Source organism: Amblyraja radiata, chromosome 3 (assembly GCF_010909765.2).
Source record: "Amblyraja radiata isolate CabotCenter1 chromosome 3, sAmbRad1.1.pri, whole genome shotgun sequence".
NCBI lineage: Eukaryota > Metazoa > Chordata > Chondrichthyes > Rajiformes > Rajidae > Amblyraja > Amblyraja radiata.
Genome location: NC_045958.1, coordinates 111629029 through 111649640, shown reverse-complemented (window position 1 = coordinate 111649640; position 20612 = coordinate 111629029). Strand labels below are relative to the sequence as shown.

General features: G+C 42.9%; 1 protein-coding gene across 5 annotated transcripts in view; it reads left to right on the top strand.

Moving 5' to 3' along the window:
* Window positions 1–328: 328 nt before the first annotated feature.
* Window positions 329–20612, top strand: part of tent2 (terminal nucleotidyltransferase 2) — a 66356-nt gene continuing 46072 nt past the window's right edge. The window contains exons 1-5 of one of the 5 annotated variants that reach the window (XM_033018591.1): window positions 329–457; window positions 12288–12419; window positions 13785–13898; window positions 15325–15438; window positions 17515–17707. In XM_033018591.1, coding sequence (XP_032874482.1) covers window positions 12325–12419; window positions 13785–13898; window positions 15325–15438; window positions 17515–17707 — 516 coding nt within the window. In that variant the 5' untranslated portion in view covers window positions 329–457; window positions 12288–12324. Of the gene's footprint in view, window positions 458–12287; window positions 12470–13781; window positions 13899–15324; window positions 15439–17514; window positions 17708–20612 lie in introns of those variants that run through there. The other 4 variants (XM_033018590.1, XM_033018592.1, XM_033018594.1 and 1 more) reach the window with 4 other exon arrangements.

Below are 20612 nucleotides of genomic sequence, written 5' to 3'. Positions count from 1 at the left end.
GTTGTTGTTGGTGTGTCGTTGTTGGTGTGTCGTTGTTGATGTGTTGGTGTGTCGTTGTTGGTGTGGTGTTGTTGGTGTGTTGTTGTTGGTGTGTTGGTGTGTTGTTGTTGGTGTGTTGTTGGTGTGTTGTTGTTGGTGTGTCGTTGTTGGTGTTGTCGTTGTTGGTGTGTCGTTGTTGGTGTGGTGTTGTTGGTGTGTTGTTGTTGGTGTGTCGTTGTTGGTGTTGTCGTTGTTGGTGTGTCGTTGTTGGTGTGGTGTTGTTGGTGTGGTGTTGTTGGTGTGTTGTTGTTGTTGGTGTTGTTGTTGTCGTTGTTGTTATTGTCGCCGCCGCCGCCGCCGCCTTCACCGAGCCGGAAGCGCGGCCATTTAACCTCCGACACGGAAGGAGACGGCCCGATGGCCCTGACGTGAGGGAACCAAGATGAAACGGTTGAGGGGCAACGGGGACAGAAGCTCGGTGAGTGTGTCGATGGGGGGAGGGAGGGAGGGAGGGAGAGGGGCGAGTGGGTGAATGAATGCGTTGTTTGCGGGGGAGACGCGTGAAATGAGACGACAGAAGCTTCTTCCTCTTTAGCCCGGCCCGGCCCGGAGGCTGCGACTTGGACGATGCGCGGCCTCGACTCTCACTGCAGCTGCCGCTGCCGCTCACCGCCGCTCACTGCCGCTGGCCGCCGGCTGCCGGGGAAATGGGAAAGTTGTTTTAATCAACGTTTCATCTCCATGTCCGCGAAATAATGACAATAAAAAAAACACACACACACAGGGCGATGTCACAGGTGTATTGACAGCTGGCCTGAGGTGTGTGTAGGACGAGGAGGACGAGGACGAGGAGGAAGGTTTCCCTGATTAACAAAGTTGTTAACCGCGTTAGGGAGACGAGGAATTGCCGGTGCGCGGGGAGAGAGTTGAACAAAACACAAAGTGCTGGAGGAATACAGCGGGCCAGGCTGCAACCGTGGAGGGGACTGGACAGTTTCGGGTCAGAACCTCTGTAAATCGCCCCTAAAGTGTGAGGAGTGAATGTGAAAGTAGGATAACATAGAACTAGAATGAACGGGTGGTCGGTGTCGACTCTGTGGGCCGAACGGCCTGTTTCCATGCTATATTTTTAATCAATCAATCGCCTATACATATTCTCTCGAGATGCTGCCAGACCCGCTGGCTTATTCCAGCACTTTGTATTTAGTCAAAGTCGTTAGTTTTCCAAGATTAAACACACCCTCTCTTCTGTGCCCACTGTGTTCCCCCAAAGTGTCAGTGGCTGTGACAACATATCAAATGCTCCAGAAAACTAAATGAGGAGGAGAGGCAGACAGAACCTTTCTCCCCAGGGTGGAAATGTCAAAGACTAGAAGGCTTAGCATTAAGGTCAGAGGGGATGTGTGGGGCAAAGTTAAAGGAGATGTGTGGGACATTTTTTTACACAGAATGGTGGGTGGCAGGGGTGTGCTCCAGTGGTGGTGGTTGAGGCAGATACGATAATGGCATTTAAGAAGATTTCAGATAGGGATATGGAGGGATACGGATCATGTGCAGGCAGATGAGATGAGGTTTTCTCTGCATCATGATCAGCACAGACATTGTGGGCTGAAGTGTTTGTTCCTGTGCTATACTTTGTTATGTTCTAGAAGAGAGAGAGAGGGAAGCTGAACAACATGGACGGTGGGAATGTGTGACTAAAACACAGGATTTTTTTTTGGCAGATTGGGCATAGAGTAAACCTTTAAGATCCGTGACCTTTGGCATGAACTGACACTGATGCTCCCCCATTATTAAACAAAAGTATTACTTTTGCTCAAATTAAGGAGGGTGGGTGCAGCAATGGAGATTTTATTTCAATGACTCACTAGGTTCTGCTAATATTGTGGTGCCCATTGGTTACTGAAAATGTTGAGTAACACTCTTCACCTGGATGCCAACAAGGTCAGAAAATCTCCAGGCAGGTGACCATTCCATGTCCCCATTTTGCAGGCTGAAGACCAAACAGTGTGGGTAGATGACAAGAGGGAATGTTCTCATTGTCAAAAATAACTATTCCAATTTAAAATTTCAGGGTGGTCACAATGTTCCTGTAAGACAATTGTGAAATCTAGAAACAATGCTGATTTATACTAAAGAAAGTCAGTCACAAAGTGTTGGAGTAACTCAACGAGTCAGGCAACATGTCTGGAGAAAAAGGATGGGTGACGTATTGGGTCGGGACCTTTCTTGCTAGTTTTAAATGACAGCATTGTAAGAGATGTGCTGTTGTCAACTAAATGATGTCCAAGGGAGTTGATGATTTGTTGAAACTTTTGATGACTAATTTGGAGGATACATAGACAATAGGTGCAGGAGTAGGCCATTTGGACCTTTGAGCCAGCACTGCCATTCAATATGATCATAGCTGATCATCCACAATCAGTACCCCGTTCCTGCCTTCTCCCCTATCCCTTGATTTTGCTAGCCCTAAGAGCTCTATCTAACTCTCTTTTGAATGCATCCAGTGAATCAGCCTCCACTGCCTTCTGATGCAGAGAATTCCACAAATTCACAACTCTCTGGATGAAAAAGTTTTTCCTCGTCTCAGTTCTAAATGGCCTACGCTTTATTCTCAAACTGTGGCCCCTGGCTCTGGACTCCGCCAATATCGGGAACATGTTTCTGCATCTAGCGTGTCCAATCCCTTAATAATTAATATGTTTCTAAAAGATGCCCTCTCATCCTTCTAAATTCCAGTGAATACGAGCCCAGTCGCTCCATTCTTTCATTATATGACAGTGCCGCCATCCTGGGAATTAACCTTGTGAACCTTTTTTTATTTTATTTTTTTTTATTTTATTAGAAGTTAATACAATACAAAACAATACAGTGGCACCTAATTTTAGGTGCCAACTATGTCATACCGTAATCCATTCTATGTACAACCTCTAGTTTTATGTTATGAGAAGGAAGTAAGCAAGACAAGAAAAAGAAAACAATAGAAAGGGGAAAGAGTGGAAAAATAGATGGTAGAGAGTAGAAAAATGTGAAGTGTGTATATAAAATATAAAAATAAAAAAATAAAATAAAAAAGAAAAGGTGGAAAGTGGAAATAGAAGAGAAGGCCCCTTAAAAGAGAATTTTTCAAATCTATATTCGGAGATGTAGAACCTTGTGAACCTTAATAGCAAGAATGTCCTTCCTCAGATCTGGAGACCAAAACTGCAGACAATATTCCAGGTGTGGTCTCACTAGGGCTCTGTACAACTGCAGAAGGACCTCTTTGCTCCTATACTCAACTCCTCTTTATGAAGGCCAACATGCCATTAGCATTCTTCACTGCCTGTTGTACCTGTATGCTCACTTTCAGTGACTGATGTACAAGAACGCCCAGGTCTCGTTGTACTTCCCCTTTTCCTAACCTGACACCATTCATATAATAATCTGCCTTCCTGTTCTTGCCTCCAAAGTGGATAACCTCACACTTATCACATTATACTGACTACATCAGCCATGCATCTGCCCACTTGCCCACCCTGTCCAGGTCACTCTGCATCCTCATAGCATCCTCTTCACATCTGCTTTCAGACAGGATTCAGACTTGTGATGAATGCACCTCGGGGTCAGAGGATGGTTTACAAGTGTTTTTCATGGTCAGTACTAGAAGTATTTTTTAACGTAGACTTGTGTGCACTATATGGACTTCGGCCTGCAAAATGGGTCTTTGGAACACTCTTGTCTGGAGACTTTCTGACTTTCAAAATTTGCAGATGGTGCAAAACTTGACAGTGATAAACTTGAAGAGGCAGACTGGCAAAATGGCAGATGAAATTTACTGCAAAGAGTTGTATCCCAGAAAGGTTAAGGTTACTATGGCAGGAAATTTCACCCATTAAATCTATCGGTTCCATTTGCTTGTTCTTTGCCCATAACCCAATATATTTATTATATATAGGAAATTCCTTCCTACCCATATATTTATTTTTTGTGTATTTTGTTCCCTTTGGAATTAATCTACCTCTACCACCCACTCTCTCTTACAACTTTGAGATTTTAAATCTGATCCATTCTCAACCAACTATCCCAGCTTCTTGAATTAATAGATGTACCTAAAATCTCCCAGGAATGGCAGGCAATGGCGAGTGGAGTGCCGCAAGGTTCGATGTTGGGGCTGCAACTGTTTACCATATATATTAATGATTTGGAAGAGGGAATTAGGAACAACACTAGCAAGTTTGCGGATGACACAAAGCTGGGTGGCAGTGTGAAATATTAGGAGGTTGCAGGGTGACCTGGACAGGTTGAGTGAATGGGCAGATGTGTGGCAGATGCAGTATAATATAGATAAATGTGAGGTTATCCACTTTGGTGGCAAAAACAAGGGGGCATATTATTATCTCAATGGAGTTAGGTTAGGTAAGGGGGAGGCACAGCAAGACCACGGTGTCCTTGTACACCGGTCACTGAAAGTTGGCGTGCAAGTACAGCAGGCAGTGAAGAAAGCTAATGGAATGTTGGCCTTCATAACAGGATTTCAGTATAGAAGTAGAGAGATTCTTCTGCGGTGTATAGGGCTCGGGTAAGCCCACATCTGGAGTATTGTGTACAGTTTTGGTCTCCTAATTTGAGGAAGGGCATCCTTGTGATTGACGCAGTGCAGCATAGGTTCAAGAGATTGATCCCTGGGATGGCGGGATTGTCATATGAGGAAAGATTGAAAAGACTAGCCTTGTATTCACTGCAGTTTAGAAGGATGAGGGGGAATCTTATAGAACAAATAAAATTATGAAAGGACTGGACAAGCTAGATGCAGGAAAAATGTTCTCAATGTTGGACGAGTCCAGAACCAGGGGCCACAGTCTTAGAATAAAGGGGAGGCCATTTAAGACTGTGAGAAGAAACTTTTTTCACCCAGAGAGGTGTGAATTTGTGGAATTCCCTGCCACAGAGGCCTAATCACTGGATGGATTTAAGAGAGAGTTAGATAGAGCTCTAGGGGTTAGTGGACTCAATGTATATGGGGAGAAGGCAGGCACGGGTTATTGATTGGGGACAATCAGCCATGATCACAATGAATGGCGGTGCAGGCTCGAAGGGCCGAATGGCCTCCTCCTGCACTTATTTTCTATGTTTCTATGTTTAATCCAGGAATCATTCTGGTAAATTCCTTCTGCACTCTCTTTAAGGCCTTCATATTTCTCGTAAGGTAATGCTGAGATCTGGATACAATACTCCAACCTGTTCAGCATTTTGTCAAGGTTCATCTTGATGTCATAGTTCTTGGACTTTATGGCTCCACACGTTGTCCAGATTCCTTTAATTAATCTGCCTGCAATTTTCAATGATTTGTGTGCAATGATCCCCAGGTACTGGGACTAGACCAGCAAGCTCTAGGTTCAATGTTTGTTTTATAGAGGTTATCTGCCATGTGTCTTCCATATAAAGTTCTAGGTTAGTATTTGCAGCATTTACTTGTTTTGAATCAAATTTCCAGCTTTTGCAGGTTTCAGTTTAAAAATTGATGCTTTTACTTTTATTGATCTGAGTCTCATATGAATCAAATTTGAGAGTTGCCCCCGTTTGTCTTTTGTCAGCACCAATAGATTGTTGTCTGTAACACAAAGTTCAAGCTGACATTGGTGGTGTGTAATCGTGTAGATTGGGCCTAATTTCACGTTTCAATTTAAAGAACTAGGTTGGGGACCAAAAGATATGGAATTTGTACTGGAAAGTGTCAGTAAAATAAAAGATTAGCCACAATCTTATTTAATGAAGGAGCAGATGCAGGTAGATTAATTGTGTTAGTATTTTTTGTATTCTTAATCGTGCATCCGATCTTTTACCTAGGTCTTTGCCTTCCATGGGAAATAATGTTCTCTTCGTTCCCAGACTATAACCTTTTCCTTGTGCTGTAGAAATCTTTTATTATTATTATTATTATTATATGGGGCTAATTCACAAATGCTTTTACACTCCTGACCAAGTCTGACTTATTCAGTTGTTTGAAACTTCACAAAATACCTATTTTTTGAAAAATAAAGTAGCAAGTAAAATCTGCTAATACCTGGAAACAGATTCTGATATTAAAAATGGTGTGCCGAGGCACAAAAAGAAATTGAAACTTTGTTCAGTTCAGTTTCAGTTTATCGTCACTCGTATCCAGGGACAGTGAAAAGCTTTTGTTGCGTGCTGACCGGTCAGCGGAGAGACAATACATGATTATAATCGAGCCATTAACAGTGTACAGATACATGATAAAGGGAACTGAATCATCTGACCACAACAAGAGAGCAGCCCTGAACTACTATCTATCTCATTGGTGCCCCTCGGACATTCTTTGATCGGACTTTACTGGCTTTATCTTGCACTAAATGTTATTCCCTTATGTATCTGTACAGTGTAAATGGCTCGATTGTAATCATGTATTGCCTTTCCACTGACTGGTTAGCATGCAACAAAAAGCTTTTCACTGTACCTTGATACACTTGATGAAACTGAACTATACAAAGTTTCAATTTCTTTCTGTGCCCCAGCATATATTGTAGTAGGGGATTTCAACTTGCCCAATATAGACTGGGAAAATCATAGCGTGAAGGGTTTAGATGGGGTGCAATTCCTTAAACAGTTGGTGGAGGCCCCCCACACGTGAGAGGGCAACGCTGGATCTAGTATTGGGAAAATGGGAAAGGCAAATTGATGAAGTGTGTGTGGAGGAGCCTTTTGGGACAAGTGACCACAGTTCGATTAGGTTTAAGATAGTTAGGGATGGAGAGGGTCCACGTGTAAAAATGCTCAACTGGGGTAAGGCCAACTTTGAGGCTATGAGAGAAGGTCTCGCTCAAGTTGATTGGAGCAAGTTATTTGAGGGAAAAGGAACATCAGCCAAGTGGGATGTTTTTAAAAGTGTACCGAAGAGAGCTCGGGATACGTACGTCCCCGTTAGAGTGAAAGGCAAAGCAGGCAAACGTAAGGAAGCTTGGATGACAAGGTAAATTGAGACGCTAGTCAAAAACAAGAAGGTTGCATGGGACAGGTTTAGGCAGCTGGGATCAAGTGCATCCCTAGAGGAGTTTCGGGAACTGAGCAAATAAAAAAAGATCAGAAGGGCAATAAGGCGCCAGGAGATAGCTCTGGCGGGTTGCATAAAAGACAATCCCAAAAGATTTTATAAATACATAGGGGGAAAAGGGTAACGAGAGTGAGTGTGGGACCTCTCAGGAATAAAATATGTCACCTCTATGTGGTGCCACAGGAGATGGGCAAGGTCCCCTGAGTATATCTCCTCTGTATTTACCAAGGAGAAAGACCGTAGGACGGAGGAAATTTGGAGCAGTCGCTAGAAGTGTCTTGCGAGCAGTCAGGGTTACTGTCGAGGAAGTACTGAAGGTACTGTCATGTTTGAAGGTAGACAAATCTCCGGGGCCTGATCAGATATATCTGAGGACATTGCGGGAAACTAGAGAGGAAATTGCGGGAGCCCTGGTTGCCAAAGGATTGAGAGTGACAAATGTTGTATCTCTTTTCACGAAGGGCTGCAGGGAAAATGCTGGGAACTATAGGCCGGTGAGCTTAACCTCTGTAGTTGGTAAGTAACTGGAGATTATTCTGAGGGATAGGATATACAGGCATTTGGATGGGCAATGGCTGATTAGGGACAGTCAGCATGGTTTTGTACGTGGGAAGTCGTGTCTCACAAATCTGATTGATTTATTTGAAGACGACCAAAAAGGTTGATGAGAGGGCAGTGCTGTAGATGTTGTGTACATGGACGTTAGTAAGACGTTTGCCAAGGTGCTGCATGGTAGGCTGCTCTGGAAGGTTAGATCGCATGGGATCCAAGGAGAGATAGCTTAATGGATAGCAAATTGGCTCTATGGAAGGAAGCAAGTTCAAGTGAGTTTATTGTCATGTGTCCCTGTATAGGACAATGAAATTCTTGCTTTGCTTAAGCACACAGAAAATAGTAGGCATTTACTACAAAACAGATAAATGTGTCCATATACCATGATATAAATATATACACACATGAATAAATAAACTGGTAGTGCAAATAACAGAAAGTGGTTGCTAATAGTCAGAGTTTTGTCCGAGCCAGGTTTAATAGCCTGATGGCTGAGGGGAAGTAGCTATTCCTGAACCTGGTTGTTGCAGTCTTCAGGCTCCTGTACCTTCTACCTGAAGGTAGCAGGGAGATGAGTGTGTGGCCAGGATGGTGTGGGTCCTTGATGATACTGCCAGCCTTTTTGAGGCAGCGACTGCGATAAATCCCCTCGATGGAAGGAAGGTCAGAGCCGATGATGGACTGGGCAGTGTTTACTACTTTTTGTAGTCTTTTCCTCTCCAGGGCGCTCAAATTGCCGAACCAAGCCACGATGCAACCGGTCAGCATGCTCTCGACTGTGCACCTGTAGAAGTTAGAGAGAGTCTTCCTTGACAATCCGACTCTCCGTAATCTTCTCAGGAAGTAGAGGCGCTGATGAGCTTTTTTGATAATTGCGTTAGTGTTCTCGGACCAGGAAAGATCTTCAGAGATGTGCACCCCCAGGAATTTGAAGTTCTTGACCCTTTCAACCATCGACCCGTTGATATAAATGGGGCTGTGGGTCCCCCTCCTACTCCTTCCAAAGTCCACAATCAGTTCCTTGGTTTTGCTGGTGTTCAGGGCCAGGTTATTGCGCTGGCACCATATGGACAGTTGCTCGATCTCTCTTCTGTACTCTGACTCATCCCCATCAGTGATACGCCCCACAATAGTGGTGTCGTCAGCGAACTTGATGATGGAGTTCGCACTGTGGTTCGCTACGCAGTCATGGGTATAGAGTGAGTACAGCAGGGGGCTGAGCACGCAGCCTTGAGGTGCTCCCGTGCTGATTGTTATCGAGGCTGACACATTTCCACCAATACGAACAGACTGTGGTCTGTGGACGAGGAAGTCGAGGATCCAGTTGCAGAGGGATGCGCAGAGACCCAGTTCTGCGAGTTTGGTAACCAGTTTGGAGGGGATGATTGTGTTAAATGCCGAGCTGTAATCAATGAATAACAGCCTGACATATGAGTTTTTGTTGTCCAAGTGGTCCAGTGCGGAGTGGAGGGCCAGCGAGATCGCATCCACCGTTGATCTGTTGTGGCGGTACGCGAACTGCAGTGGGTCCAGGTTTTTGTCGATGTAGGAGTTGATTTGCTCCATGATCAACCTCTCAAAGCACTTCATCACCACCGGCGTTAGTGCCACTGGTCGATAGTCATTGAGGCACGTCACCTTACTCTTCTTGGGCACCGGTATAATTGATGCCCTTTTAAAGCAGGTGGGGACCTCAGACCTCAGAAGTGAGAGGTTGAAAATGTCCGTAAAAACTCCCGCCAGTTGGTCCGCACAGGTTTTTAGAACACGGCCGGGTATACCATCAGGACCAGGTGCTTTTCGGGGGTTCACCCCTCTGAAGGATTTCCTGACATCGGCCTCTGTGACTGAGACTGAAATGCCATCACAGCGAATGGGGGATCGGGTGGGTGATGGTGGAAGATTGCTTCTCAGAATGGACGCCTGTGACGAATGGTTTGCCATAGGGTTCGATGCTGGGCCTGTTAATGTTTGTCATCTACATCAACGATTTGGATGAGAACATACAGGGTAAGATTAGCAAGTTTGCTGAAGATACAAAAGTTAGTGGTTTTGCAGATAGTGAAGAAGGTTGTGAACGATTGCAGCAGGATCTGGATCGATTGGCCAGGTGGGCAGAGGAATGGTTGATGGAATTTAATAAAGAGAAGTGTGAGGGGTTGCATTTTGGGTCGTCGAACAAGGGCAGGGCCTACACAGTAAATGGTAGACCTCTGGGTAGTGTGGTAGTGCAGAGGGACCTTGGAGTACAAGTGCATTGTTCCTTGAAGGTCGAGTCGCAGGTAGATAAGGTAGTCAAAAAGGCTTTTGGCACTTTGGCCTTCATCTGTCAGAGTATTGAGTATAGAAGATGGGAGGTCATGTTGTAGTTGTATAAGACGTTGGTGAGACTGCATTTAGAATATTGTGTTCAATTCTGGGCACCATGTTATAGGAAAGATTGAAAAGGTTCAGAAAAGATTCACGAGGATGTTGCCAGGACTAGAGGGTGTGAGCTATAGGGAGACGTTAAGTAGGCTGGGTCTCTATTCCATGGAGCGTAGTGATAAGGCTGAATTATGTTAAAAATATAAGAAAATATTAAATGAATTTCTGGACCAGCTTACAACTTATATTTTAGTCTCAAAGCAGGCTTTTCTCCAGGAGATCGATACAGAAAGGCATGTCTAGGTTTGCAGGTACACAAAAATGCTGGAGAAACTCAGCGGGTGCAGCAGCATCAATGGAGCGAAGGAAATAGGCGACGTTTCGGGCCGAAACCCTTCTTCAGACTGGTTTGCCTCGGGTTGCTGTGTATTGAGATAATGAGTGACTTTAAAATGCGTCTAGCATTTGAGGAGAGAGGAAGCCCAGATTAATCCCAGTAAGGGATTTTGGGACAATGTCCGATGCCTTTGAGGTATGCAGTGACTGATGACTTTGATATGCAAGTATCTTGTACTAAATGTCCGATGCCCTTGATATGTAAAGTCCTTGTACCATATGACAAGATGCCTTTGATGCAACTGATGTGACGAGACAACTCAGACGCATCCTGTAGTAACATGTATTCTCTGTACCTCTGACCATGACTACTGTTTGTGGAATGTGCTAAGGTGACAAAAAAACACTATATAATACCATGTACCATTGTTCAGGAAAGTGGACTGAGGACAGCCAAGTGTCTGATTGCTCACTTGACTGGGGTTTTCCTTGCCACTTCCATAATAAGTAATAATGTTTTGAACTGGTCTACCAACCGTATTGTGAGTTGTCTGTTTATTAAGAAGCTAACCTGTTTGATTGTTATAAAAGTAACTTTTTCAGTAGGAGGATGAGGGGAGATCTTATTGAGGTATACAAAGTCATGAGAGGAATAGATCGGGTAGATGCACAAAGTATTTTACCCAGAGTAGGGGAATCGAGGACCAGGGGACGTAGGTTCAAGGTGAAGGGAAAAGATTTAATAGGAATCCGAGGGGTAACTTTTTTCACACCGGTGGGTGTATGGAACAAGCTGCCAGAGGAGGTAGTTGAGGCTGGGACTATCTTATCGTATAAGAAACAGTTGGGCAGGTACATGGATAGGACAGGTTTGGAGGATTATGGACCAAGCGCAGGCAAGTGGGACTAGGGCAGCTTGGACATTGTCGGGCGAGTTGGACCGAAGGGCATGTTTCCACACTGTATCACTCTTTGACTCAGCATATCATGTTTCCAGATATTACCAGATTTTGCTTGCTACTATATTTTAAACAATCTTTGAACAATAGATGGTTTGTAGAAACTAGGAACTGCAGTTTACAAAAGACACAGAGTGCTGGAGTAACTCAGGAGTAACTTGTGGCTTGTGTCTTTTTTTTGAGAGGTGAATCATTTATCCTTGCCTAATTAAGCAAGTCGAGTTTATTGTTATATATGCAAGGTGTTGAGGTCCAGGTACAATGAACATCTTGCTTGCAGCTGCATCACTGGCACAGTGATTCAGATAATTCACAAAATATTAGTTATGCATAAATTCTAGAAGCAATGAAAAAGGCTGTGCAAAAATGCAGTTAGTCCAGAACACAATTAGAAAACAAGTCCACGGTCGTGATGGTTCATTGTGTTTGGTTGCTGAGGTAAGGTTAGTGCAGTGAAGGTCAGTTCAAGATCTTGCTTGGTGTAGAAAAGTAGCTCTGATGTGGGACTTCAGGCTTCTGAACATGCCTTGAATGGGATGGGGGGGGATGGGGGGGGGGGGGTGGGGGGGGGGGGGTGGGGGAGAGACCTGTGCTCAAGATTGGCATGGCTAAGTCTACTGCTGCTCTCTACAACATCTTGTGTTCCTATATGTTAGAATTTTCGTACCAGGACATGATGCAGTCTGTCAGGATACTTTCTACAGTGCACCTGTAGAAATTTGCTCGACTATTCAGTGACATACCGAATCTCTTTAAACTTGAGTCATTCTGCTTTGTGATTTATCTTGTTTTTTTTAATTTAGCTCTTAGGGCTAAGGGAATCGAGGGATATGGGGAAAAGCCGGAACGGGGTACTGATTTTGGATGATCAGCCATGATATTGAAGGGCCGAATGGCCTACTTCTGCACCTATTTTCTATGTTTTTTTGTTTCCCCTTTCTTTCTTCCCCCTTTTTGAAAATCTCCACTGTGCTACATAATACTTTTTTTGGCATGATATTTCATTAATTGTGAATTCGGCAATGTGTACTTTTTTTTTCCAGGCGAAAGATTAAATGTTCACTTCAGATAAAGGAGAGCATGTTCCCTAATTCCAATCTGGGTCGTCCACCCTTCTCTCCTGCCCTCCTTTCACAGCAACAGATTGTTAATGCTCACAACTTCAGGAATGCAACGTGAGTGCAGCAGGATTCCACTGATGGATCTTCTCATATATTAATAGCCGGTGCACACATTTTAATTCACTTATTGTATTATGTCATTTTGTATGTATTGTAGTTGTATATTTCGATAAGCATCGGAGCTTAAAATCTTTAAAACAGTGACAACAGATGATATTACAAATTGCCTATTCTGTTGGTGACCAAAATGCTCAAAATATTGTTTAGTCATTTGCACAATAATGATTTATTTTGATTGAAATATGACATTCAGATTTTTGAGAGTGCATCTATAAACTACAATTTTGAAAAATAATGACTCGTTTTGTTTGGTTATGCAGATGTACTATAGAAAGACTGTGGAGGTCAAGTCAATTGATATTCTTAAGGCAGAGATAGATAGATTCTAGTACGGGTATAGATTCTCGTATGGGGAGAAAGCAGGGGAATGGGGTTGAGAGGGGAAGGTAGATCAGCCTTGATCGAATGGTGGAGTGGTCTTGATGGGTCAAATGGTTTAATTCTGCTCCTATCACTTGGAAAAAGCTCCAGTGTTGATTGAAATGATTAAATAATCAGCTTTTACCATTTACTAAGCTTTTTCCTGTCACATACGGATTAGCAGTATTCTAATTGACAAAAGGGAGGTTAGCTGATGCGATTCTCTGCTGGTTTCTGGTTAAAGTGGTTAGATTTTAATATTCCCGCTATAACTTGCGTACAAAGCCAGAAACAAGCCATTCAGTTACATAGTTCCATGCAGGAGTTTTAGCCTCTGTCTTTCATCATTTGATATGTGAGCTGCCAGTCTGTTCCCTTCTCCATATGCATCTGTAGCCTTCCTCAGAAGAACAGCTATGTGCTGGTTAATTCCCACCAATTTCCAGGTGCATATTTTTTTTTCCTGAATTTCCTTTTGATTTAGCTGCCCTTGGAGCAAATGGAAATGTTTTCATGTATGTGCTATGCAAATCTCTTATGATTTTAACTTTTTGCATGTCCTTTAGCCTTCTCTTTTCAAGAGCAGGGCAGCTGGACTTGTTCATTTTTTTCTGATAGAAGTAGCTTTCCGATTCTGCAGCCCATCGCTGCTAGCAAACGTAAGGGATAAACCTACGTGATGTTGATGTTGCCTTACTTACTAATCTTCCTGCTGCAGGTGCATTGTCTGCTAAAGCATTGGTAGGAGTGATCACTATACAATCTTTGTGGAGATAAATTCCTATCTGGCACCACGACTGGCACCACGACTGTTCTAACTGGGATAAAGTCTGATTTATCCATGAAACAACGTGAATCGTCAGCAGTAGAAATGCCCACCACAGTCTGAAATCTAATAGTCTGACACTTTCCTTACTGGCATTTCATTCAAACCAGTAGATCGCCTCCGGTTCAATGTGGAGTAATGAAGGACATACTGAGAGCAATATCAGGCAGATTGGAAAAATGGGATGCCAATCTGATGAGGCTGCAACAAAAAGATGGCTGTTGGAGGTCAGTCATCCCAATGACAAGACATGGTCTGTAGGAGTTTCACAAGACAATATCCTCTGCCCATTCATCATCCACTGCTTCATTAACCTTCCATCTGGTCAGAATTGGAAAAATTGGCTGATAATTGCACAGTGTTTCATTCCAATGCAACTCCTCAGGAAATGCAACAGTCCATGCCTGCATGTTGCAAGATCCAGATACTGCAGCAAATTGGGTTGATAAGGGTCAAATGATATACACACCACAAAAGTGCCTGGCAGTAACCATCTCCAAGACGAAAGAGTGTAACTGTTGATGTTTAATGGCAGTAGCGTTGCCAACCCTCCCATTACCTGGAGCTGACAATGGACCAGAATCTCAAGTGGTCTAGACTAGACTCATAAATACTGTAGCTGCACAAGCAGACTGGGTGTTATTTGAGTAACTCACCTGCCACCCCAAAGTTTTCACACTGTACACAAGGCTCAAATCAGGAACACTATGGAATAATCTCTACTTAATTGGATAGGAGCGGCTCAAATTATATAAAAGATGCCTAACAAGAAAAACATTCTGCCTGATTGGTACCTCGTGTACCATCCTAAGCATTCATTCCATTTGCCATGTTGCACTCTAACTGCAGTGCATCAAGATAAGAAATAATTGGTTTACATGATCTCCAGATATGGCTCTGAAATTAGACATCTGAAGGGTAACTATCTAAAATAGACACAAAAGGTGGGTCAGGCAGCATCTCTGGAGAAAAGCAATAGGTGACATGTCAGGCCGAGACCCTTCTTCAGACTATCTCGACACCATTTTCCTGCCCAATTTTCTATATGCCTTTAATTCCAAATATGTATGGGTCTTGACCTTGAATTAAGTAAATTGATTAAATGTACATGAATAAACATCCACAGCTCTCCGGGCTAGAAATTTCTTAACATTCAGAATCTTCTAATGAAGAATGAAATCTTACTGACCCTAATTGTCCGGAACACCCAACCCTGTTATCTTGGGATTTTGCCCCGAAGTAGTCAGCCCACTGGCCATGAGAGCAACCTCACAGCATCCATCCCTTCAAGAATCTTATGCTTATAGTGGCCTTGCCTCAGTTTTATTCTCTACATTTTTTAGAATGTAATTTATTTGTTATGTTCTGGCTAGGCATTCTGATTAGAACAATGACTTCTGTCACTGAATTTCTACTGTATTCTTGAAACATGAATTTGTTTTATTTCCATTTTTGCATTAATATCCATATGATTGAAAGACTGCCCTATTAGAACAGTGAGATGTAAAGCATGCACCTTCTCTCAGAACAGCTGGGTTTGTGTAGAACAGAGGAGACATATGGAGACATATGGTCTTTGGTTATTTGATTTCAAAACATTCTTAAAATCTGTAAGTGAATGCCAATAATTTTTTTTTAATTACTTATTTGCAGCCTTTCTGGTACCATCGTGACAGGAGTAGTTACTCCACAATCACCATACGTGTGGCCCTTCAGCAATCTCTGTCCTGTTTTTTCACCGGCTCTGCCCAGTAATCTTGGCAGGAAGTAAGTCTTGTTCAGTCTCTATAAAACAGGGAATTAAAAAACCCCGCATTTATTGCAAATGAACTGTGATTTTCATTGATGATGACTCTGAAGATAAGGGGTTGCGGATCTGGGAGAGTTATGGCAAATGCCTGAGAATATGTCTCTGTCTGGAAGTAAGGGGGCTGAAGCATCAGGGAAGGAGATTAAAAGTGAATCTAACAGTAATATCACACGAGACAAACCTAAGACGTTCTATTGAATGCACACCGTGTATCATTAGATCTCCAGGATTTTTATAGTTCATTCAATCTTATCTGCTGGAGGAGCTCTGTTTAAATATTGAATTAAAAAAATGTGAGAAGGGAAGAGGTACTTGAAGGAGCGTCAGTTGAGTTGAAGTGAAGAATAAAAAAATAGCAATTGTGCTGCTGCAGGTGTGCTGTGGATGGCCAAAGGGAGACCGTAGTGTATATACTTTGGCTATTTCTGATATAGGGGGCAGTCACGGTGGTGCAGCGGTAGAGTTGCTGCCTTCCAGCGAATGCAGCGCCGGAGACCCAGGTTCGATCCCGATTACGGGTGCTGTCTGTACGGAGTTTGTACTTTCTCCCCGTGACATGCGTGGGTTTTCTCCGAGATTTTTGGTTTCCTCCCACATTACAAAGACGTACAGGTTTGTAGGTTAATTGGCTTGGTAAATGTAAAAATTGTCCCTCGTGGGTGTTAGATAGTGTTAATGTGCGGGGATCGCTGATTGGCATGGACCCGGTGGGCCGAAGGCATTGTTTCCGGGCTGTATCTCTAAACTAAAAACTAAATAAGGCAGTAAGGGTGGTTTTCAAAGATCTTAAAATTGATAGAAGAGCAAAAGGGCACAGAAAATCATAATCTTTTCAAGATAAGCCTTTAGATAGTACCTAGCAAACCCAGCTAAAGCAGTTCTGTATTTTGTTCTGGGGTTTGAACTTAGGCAGCTGGAAGTGATCAACAATGGGAGAACATTTTGTTAGTGAGCATTTGCGGTGTAAAGATGGTTGGAATACAGGACAAATATCTTCCACAAAGAAAGTGACCCGTTCAAATCTGAAGTCCCGCCAGGCATACAAAAACACACGCTGAATTTTTAAGTGTTCATTATTGCAGAGAGCATTGTGGTGCAAGTTGGGATGGCAGAGAAAAGGCTTGAAATACCTATTGGTAAATAAAATCAAGGAAAACTTACAAAAGTGAAAAGGGAGCAAGATAACTAAGAAAAGAGGATGGTCTGATGGAGATCCAAAAAATATGATCTCAGTGTAGAGATTAAAATATGATTCTCATTGAGTACTTTCCTGGTGTTCTTGTCATTCACCTTGTTGCACATGGAATGTTCAAGATGTTGATGAATGCAATAGAATACTGGCATTAGTCATTGTTTTCAAGTTAACTCTCATTCCATCTGAATTGCACTTTCAGGCCATCCATTAATATAAAGGGACTTTTGAACTTCATTAGCATTGGTTTAGTTTTAAATGTCAGTTTTAATAATCTGATGTGCAAGAAATCTAATTAGATTTTAAGGGAGCCTGAAACTAGAGGGCATATAACCATATAACATATAACAATTACAGCACGGAAACAGGCCATCTCGACCCCTCTAGTCCGTGCCGAACACATAATCTCCCCTAGTCCCATATACCTGCGCTCAGACCATAACCCTCCATTCCTTTCCCATCCATATAACTATCCAATTTATTTTTAAATGATAAAAACGAACCTGCCTCCACCACCTTCACTGGAAGCTCATTCCACACAGCTACCACTCTCTGAGTAAAGAAATATCTAAGGTGAGAGGCGAAAGATATAAAGGAGTCACGAGCGGCAACTTTTTCAGTTAGAGGATGGAGGGTATGTGGGACAAGGTGCTGGAGGAAGTGGTAATGGTGGATGTAATTATAATGTTGAACAGATATTTGGACAGCTACTTGATAGAAAAGGCATGGACTGATATAAGGTAAACGGAAGCAAATGGGACTAGCTCAAGTCAGCAACTTGGTTGGCAAGTTGGACGAGGGACTTTTTCCGTGCTGTGTAACTCTATGACTTCAATTACAGGCGAAGAAGTGATGACCAGAGTAGTCCTTATGAAGTTAAGCGCCAGCGGTTTCAGTCTCCACCTACTCCAACATCTGGCAGATCAGTGCCTTTTCTAGTTGACCACAGGAATTCGGTACCTTCACCTGGAATTTCATCTCTGCTTCCACTCACAGATTATCCACAAAATTCTCTCAAAGGGACTGGAGATAAGGTATTGATTTACTAATAAACATTCTAGTGACGTGTTACTCCATATCGAGGAAAATTGTACTGAAGTGCTGGAAGAACCAGGCGTGTCAGGCAGCATCTGAGGACAGACATTTCAGAATGAAGAAGGGACCCAACCTGAAACGTCGCATGTCCATTCCCTCTCCAAATACTGCCTGATGTGCTGAGTTCCTCCAGCACTTTGTGTTTTGCTCCGGGTTCCAGCATCTGCAGTTTCTTACATCAACGTTGTACTAGAATTACTTACTTACTGCCTATTATGCCTCCTGGCTTGTAGGGCAACAACGAAGGTCCTCCACTCAGTAGTGTTGATTCCTTCAGTTACTGTTTCCGTAACATATTTGTTTTACGAGACAGGGTTGTTAGCCCTGTGCTCAACCTCCAACCTGGAGGACCAGTGGATCACTCTTCGTCTCGCCTCTACCCTTCGACCTGTCCAGCATGGGAGACCCTAACAGGAGACAAATCTCCCTCAGGCATAGCTCTAGGGGTCACTGAGACACACACAAGTTCCCCGACCACGACAAGGTTGCAATCCATGTACTAGAATTGACTGGGAGGTATTGACACATTTTGAAACATTGCATTCTACAGTTTGATGCAGATGGAACAGTTGATGCATGGATGATCGTAACTTTTTGCAATGTGGCTTTGGTAAACAAAATTCTCTTTTCAATAAGTGTAGTTTAGATTAAAACCAGGTTCATTCTAATCTGTTAATTGTACCCAAAAGGTAATTAAACAAAATCTGGAAGTATTCAAGTCAGGAAATATTGTTTGTGGAGAGAGAGAAGATTAGTTGTAATGTTTGAGATTATTGTTCCTTCATAGACACTAAAAGAAAGATTAGATATAAATCCCATTTTGATGTGCAGAGAATGGGTAAAGAGATTCTATTACAGTGAAAGACATTAAATGACAACAGATATTAAGTGACTTGTGTAATAAAATAAGAAACAAAGGGCAGGAGGTGTCAGTGGGAAAAGCAGAATTAAAACCCGAGTTGATGAACCCAGAAGGTCTAACTGGGTGGCTCTGTCCCTCAAACTGACATTGAGTTTTATTAGAATGATGTAGAAGTGATAACAGAAACTAGAGTGGGAGTTTGCATCAGTGGCAATAAATCAAGAAGCTGTTGGAGACGAAAACTAATTGATGTTATAACATAAAATCATAAGTGATAGGAGTGGAATTAGGCCCTTCAGTCTACTCCGCCATTCAATCATGACCGATCTATCTCCCCCTCCGAACCCCATTCTCCTGCCTTCTCCCAATAACTTCTGACGTACTAATCAAGAATCTATCTATCTCTGCCTTAAATATATTCACTGACTTGGCCTCCACAGCCTTCTGTGGCAAAGAATTCCACAGATTCACTGCCCTCTGACTGAAAAGCTAAGATATGAGCAATGATACTTTAAGTTGCAGATGTAAGATTGGGGAAAATACAGTTGTTTTTAATATTTAAAAATGTCCACATATATTGTGACTAAGAGATATTTGATTTGTTTCACTACCATCCTTGTTTTAAAGTTGAGAAGAAAATACCTACTCTTTAGCCAGAGGGTGGTGAATCTAGAATTCATTGCCACAGTATTTTGAATGCCGAGATTGATAGGTTGTTGATTAGGGTGGGTGTCAAATATTACAGAGAGTAGGAAAGAGAATGGGCTTGATAGCGATAAATAGGTCAGCCATGATCGAATGGCGGAGCAGGCTCAATAGGGCGAATGACCTAATCTGCTCATATGTCTTGTGGTCTTCCATGTGCAACTTTGAAAATATTAAGATTGAGGCTCTGATCATGAGGTCAGCGATTGTAGTTAAATGTGTCGGAAGGAACCTGCGGTTGCTAGTTTACACCGAAGATAGACACAAAATGCTGCAGTAACTCGGTGGGACAATAGGTGCAGGAGTAGGCCATTCGGCCCTTCAAGCCAGCACCGCCATTCAATGTGATCATGGCTGATCATCCATAATCAGTACCCCTTTCCTGCCTTCTCCCCATATCCCGACTCCGCTATCTTCAAGAGCCCTATCTAGCTCTCTCTTGAAAGTATCCAGAGAACCAGCCTCCACCGCCCTCTGGGGCAGAGAATCCCACAGACTCTCGACTCTCTGTGTGAAAAAGGTTTTCCTCATCTCCGTTCTAAATGTCTTACCCCTTATTCTTAAACTGTAGCCCCTGGTTCTGGACACTCCCAACATCGGGAACATGTTTCCTGCCTCTGGCGTGTCCAAACCCTTAATAATCTTATATGTTTCAATAAGATATCCTCTCATCCTCCTAAATTCCAGTGTATACAAGCCCAGCCTCTCCATTTTCTCAGCATATGACAAAGTCACGGCATCCTGGGAATTAACCTTGTGAACCTACGCTGCACTCCCTCAACAGCAAGAATGTCCTTCCTCAAATTTGGAGACCAAAACTGCACACAATAATCCAGACAGGCAGCATTTCTCTAGAGAAGAAATGGGTGACGTTTCTGATTTGAGACGCCTTCTTCAGACTGTCTGGGTATCTCAGGGAGACGAAAACGAGAGATATGGAAGGGTACAAAGACCATGTAAGATGTGAAATGGACAGATCAAAGCAGAAGATAATCAAGGAAATGTACAATAGTTCTTTGTCGGATGAGGGGAAGGTGACATCGATGCATACAAACAGGAAAATGAATCGGGTGGACAGTGAAACCAGTAGGAGAACTACGGTGGGGGTAGGATGTTTGTCTAAAGTGATTTGGATAAGGAAGTATTTCAGCAAATATTTGTGATTTAATAATGCTTGTATCCTTAAATCCTCGTATTTTCGTGGATCCTTTTATTTAATCTGACAATAATCTGAAATCGGCAAAGAACAATAGACAATAGGTGCAGGAGTAGGCCAT